Here is a 4732-nt window from a genome sequence, read left to right on the forward strand (position 1 = left end):
AGGTTGCTGTGAGCTATGATGCCATGGCACTCTACCCACGACAACAGCTTGAGACTCTATCTCAAAAAAAAAAAAAAAATTCATATATTTTAAAATTTTCATGGGATAGATACTATCCTCCAGGAAATGCTACAATGTCAGATACAAATTTTAAGCTAATTCCTCTACAAGTATCCCTAGAATTGAAATAAATAGCAGATTAGACTGAAATCTCTAACATACATCAGATATAGACAATCTGGGGCCGTGCCCATAGCCCAGTGGGAAGGGTGCTGACCACATACACAGTGGTGGTTCAAACCCAGCCCAAGCCAGCTAAAACAATGTCAACTGCAATAACAACAACAATAACAACAAAAAATATCTGGGCATTGTGGTGGGTGCTTGTAATCCCTGCAACTTGGGAAACTGAGGCAAGAGAATCACTTGAGCCTAAGAGTTTGAGGTTGCTGTGAGCTGTGACGCCACAGCACTCTACTGAGGGTGACAGCTTGAGACTCAGTCTAAAAAAAAAAAAGAATATAGACAATCCCAGGGTGGTAAGTATTTCATTAAGGTAAAAATGAGATGATTAATTCTGTTGCCCAAATTAGATTGGTTCTAATTAGATACCTAGTGCTAAGCTTATTTTGATACTATTTCTACAAAGATCCAGTATTAAAAGAATAAATTCCCACTGGATAGTAAAAGTAATAATTTTGACATATAAGATGATACGTATTAGCCAGATGTGGTGGCACATACCTGTAATCCTAGCATTCTGAAAGACCAAGGTGGGAGGATCCCTTGAGCTCAGGAGTTTGAGAGCAACCTGAGCAAGTACCCATCTCTACCAAAAAAAGAAAATTTAGCTGGGCATGGTGGCATGTGCCTATACTCCCAGAGTTACTAGGGATCTTCAGGCAGAAGGATCACTTGAGCCAGTCTCAGCTTCCAGTTAGCTATGATGATGCCACTGCACTCTACCTGAGGTAAGTGAAACTCTGTCTCAAAACAAATAAACAAAAGACACATGTTAATAAAACATAGTTTTGTTCCCAAACATGCAATAAAACATTACTCTAATGCACAATCACAATATAAAATAATCACCTGGTTATTATAAAATGGTGTACATCTTGAAATTTTCAGTTCAACTAGTTTTCTTTTGATGTAAGGGAAAACATAATGATTGCCTTCAAATCCATTTTTAGTAAAATATGTGAGTTTTATTACATGTTAAAGAAAATAGATATAATGAACCCAAAATTTATTTCTGATAGTTACAATATAACACTTTTAAAAGTATACAAAACTGCAAAATAAGTGACACTTTTTCAATAAAGATACCTGACACAATATTTAATAACAAAATAAAACAAAGACATGTTTGATGACTTTTGTTCTACTTTAAAGTCACCTTATTGAACGGTACATCATGAAATCAATAGTTGTACATCGAGGAAATTTACCAATGGAGCTCTCTTCCACTGGTGTGTATATTTTAATTTGTCTCATGTGGGTGTCTCTTCCATTCTGGTGATTGGCTAGAACAGCAATCTGTATCATGAATGTGCGGGTTGGCTTCTTATGATTATCGGTTAAGGGAACGTGAATCCAGCCACTTGGTTCCACCAATTCCAGTTGCTGAAAAAAAAAAAAAAGTCAGGTAATACTTTTACTTACTGAGTGTGATTTGTAATAATGAATGCACTTTGAAAGAGAGACTGTCACTCTGATAATAACTAGTTACCAGTAGTTATCAGGCACATTTACCATGGTCTACTTTACAGTTGCAAAGCCCATAACATGTACCATCTTAGCAAACAAAATAAAAATAGATGTGTAGTTGAAGTGTTTTCAGAAATTTGTACAACTTATACAACATTAGAAAGCATATGTCTCACAGCTTTTAAAAATATGTGAGACATTTTTGAGTAAATTTAAAAAATAAATAATTTTATAACATCACACATCCTACAGGTTGTTTCTTTATACAAACAAAAGGAGCTAATATGGAAAATAACAGTGAAATGCTGCTATTGCCACCAAGAAAAACAACACATATTTCTGTTTCTTAAGTTCAGAAATACAAAATGCTATAAAGTATACTAGTTTTAGTGTCAGCATAATGGCCTGAAACACCAGTTCTGTGTCTTATAAACTATTGGAGCTCAGACATATTAACTAATCACTCAGAGCCTGAATTGTATCTTTTTAGGAAAATGAGAATATCACCCACCTCTTTGAGATATTAGAAAGATTATGTAAGGTAACATACATAAAGATGCAAGCACAATATCTCAGTCATAGCCAGTATTCAATAAATTTTTAAACAAAGAGCTAACTCTCTAAATAACCAAAGCACTTAAAATATTAAGGTACTTTATAGAACTTTACCATTCTTTGAAGATAGAATATCTTTCATTTTAATTATAGTATACCATATGTTTGAGGGAGACCCTGATTCTTTGGGCAAGTCATGTGTATTAATTAGTCATTTTTCTATAGAACATAGTTAATCCCTGGAAATACATCAGAACACCTGGAAGAAGACAATCTTTTCAAGCTCCTAAGGATAACATTTATTGACATTCAACAATAAATGAGAAAAAAAAGTAAAACACAGACTCAACTTCAAAAACAGAAATGGGCTAGGGCAATTTCTCACTTAAGAACACAGCCCCTTGAGGTAGTTCCATATCCTATAACACAGACATATAACTGCTCCCATCTGATATGATATACAATGATGATATACAATCACAAAAACTCACTTCCCTACAGCCTCCTTAGAAAAAGTATGGAGAATCCTCAAAGAACTCAAATTAGACTTTCTCTTTGATCCCACAATCCCATTACAAAGCATCTACCCCAAAGAAAAAAATATCATTTCATTATAAGGGCATTTGCACCAGATTGTTTACAGTAGCTTAATTTACAAATCGCCCAGATGTGGAAACAACCTAAATGCCCATCAACCCAGGAATGGATTAATAATCTGTGGTATATGTATACCATAGAATACTATTCAGCCATAAAAAGATGGAGACTTTACATCTTTTGTATTAACCTGGATGAGTTAAAACACATTCTTCTTCGTAAAGTATCACAAGAATGGAAAAGCAAGTATCCAAAGTACTTAACACTAATGTAAAACTAGTAGACGATCTAGTACACGCCCATGTAAGAGAAAAACTCAATTCAAGCTGTGGGAAGGGAAGGAGGGAGGAGGATGAAGGGGAAAGAATTCGTGTGTTCCCACTTATTGGGGACAATGTAAGGGTATATGGCACACCTCCTGGGCATGGGACACAACTACAAGAGGAATTCTATCTAACAAATGCAAACATTGTAATCTAGTTGTTTGTATCCTCACGTTAATCTGAAATTTTAAAAAAAGGAAAAAAAAGATATAAAAAAAAACCTTCACTTCTTCCTGTAGGAAGAATTAGACATGTATAAATGTACACAGTCAACAGAAAACTGTACTGCCATGGTAGGAAAAAGAATCTAACACTATGCTTCTGGTATGTTTTATTTCAAGAACCATGCTTTTCATATATCCAAACTCATATAATAAAAAATCAGATTCTATATAAATTACAAGAATATTAAAAGAAATTCAGCTATTAAAAAAATCAGGCAAAGCATTTTTCTTGAAGAATAATGAGTGATTTATTGACTCTAGATGATAATCTAATCCTAAAATCTAGATTTTTAATATTTCCAATAAGAAATACTGTATATAACTCACCCTCTTTGCCAATGACATGATCTTATACTTAGAGAACTCCAAAGACTTAACCACAAGACTCCTGGCAGTGATCAAAACATACAGTAATGTCTCAGGATATAAAATCAATGTCCATAAATCAGTAGCCTTTGTACATACCAACAACAGCAGAGATGAGAAGCTAATCAACACAATTTCCTTCATGGTAGCTTCAAAGAAAATGAAATATCTAGGTATATATCTACCAAAAGAGGTGAAGGACCTCTATGAAGAAAATTATGCAACCCTAAGTAAATAGCAGAAGATATTAACAAATGGAAGAACATACCATGCTGATGGCTCAGAAGAACCAACATTGCTAAAACATCTATACTACCAAAAGCAATATAGGTTCAATGCAATCCCCATTAAAATACCAACATTATACTTTCAAGATTTGTAAAAAATAGTTCTACATTTCGTATGGAACCAGAAAAAAACCCATAGAGCCAAGGCAAATGTTAGTAATAAAAACAAAGCCAGAGGCATCACCCTACCAGACTTTCGGCTATATTACAAGTCCACAGTGATCAAAACAGCATGGTATTGGCACAAAAATAGAGACATAGACATTTGGAGGCAAACAGAAAACCATAAAATGAAATTAATATCTTATAGCCGCCTGATCTTTGATAAACCAAACAAAAGCACACACTGGGGAAAGAATCCCTATTCAAAAAATGATGTTGGGAGAATGGGATAACCATACATAAAAAAGACTGAAACTAGACCCGCACACTTTTCACCACTTATGAAAACTGATTCAAGATGGATAAAAGATTTAAATCTAAGGCATGAAACAATAAAACTCCTAAAAGAAAGTGTGTGGGGAATCTCTTAAAGATACAAGCTTGGGGAAAGATTTTATGAAGAAGACTTCTGTGGCAAGTGTAACAACAACAAAAATAAATAAATGGGACTTAGTTAAACTGAAAAGCTTCCTCTACACAGCTAAGAAAACAACAACCAAAGCAAATA

General features: G+C 34.2%; 1 protein-coding gene across 2 annotated transcripts in view; it reads right to left on the minus strand.

The window, feature by feature from the left end:
- Nucleotides 1-1192: 1192 nt before the first annotated feature.
- The window catches only part of ANAPC10 (anaphase promoting complex subunit 10), a 73438-nt gene continuing 69898 nt past the window's right edge, over nucleotides 1193-4732 (minus strand). For both annotated transcript variants that reach the window (XM_003790192.3, XM_023513478.1), the window contains exon 5: nucleotides 1193-1626. In XM_003790192.3, the coding sequence (XP_003790240.1) occupies nucleotides 1396-1626 (231 nt within the window). In that variant the 3' untranslated portion in view covers nucleotides 1193-1395. The remainder of the gene's footprint in view (nucleotides 1627-4732) is intronic.

Source organism: Otolemur garnettii, unplaced genomic scaffold (genome assembly GCF_000181295.1).
Source record: "Otolemur garnettii isolate 467f Iridium unplaced genomic scaffold, OtoGar3 scaffold00041, whole genome shotgun sequence".
Lineage (NCBI taxonomy): Eukaryota > Metazoa > Chordata > Mammalia > Primates > Galagidae > Otolemur > Otolemur garnettii.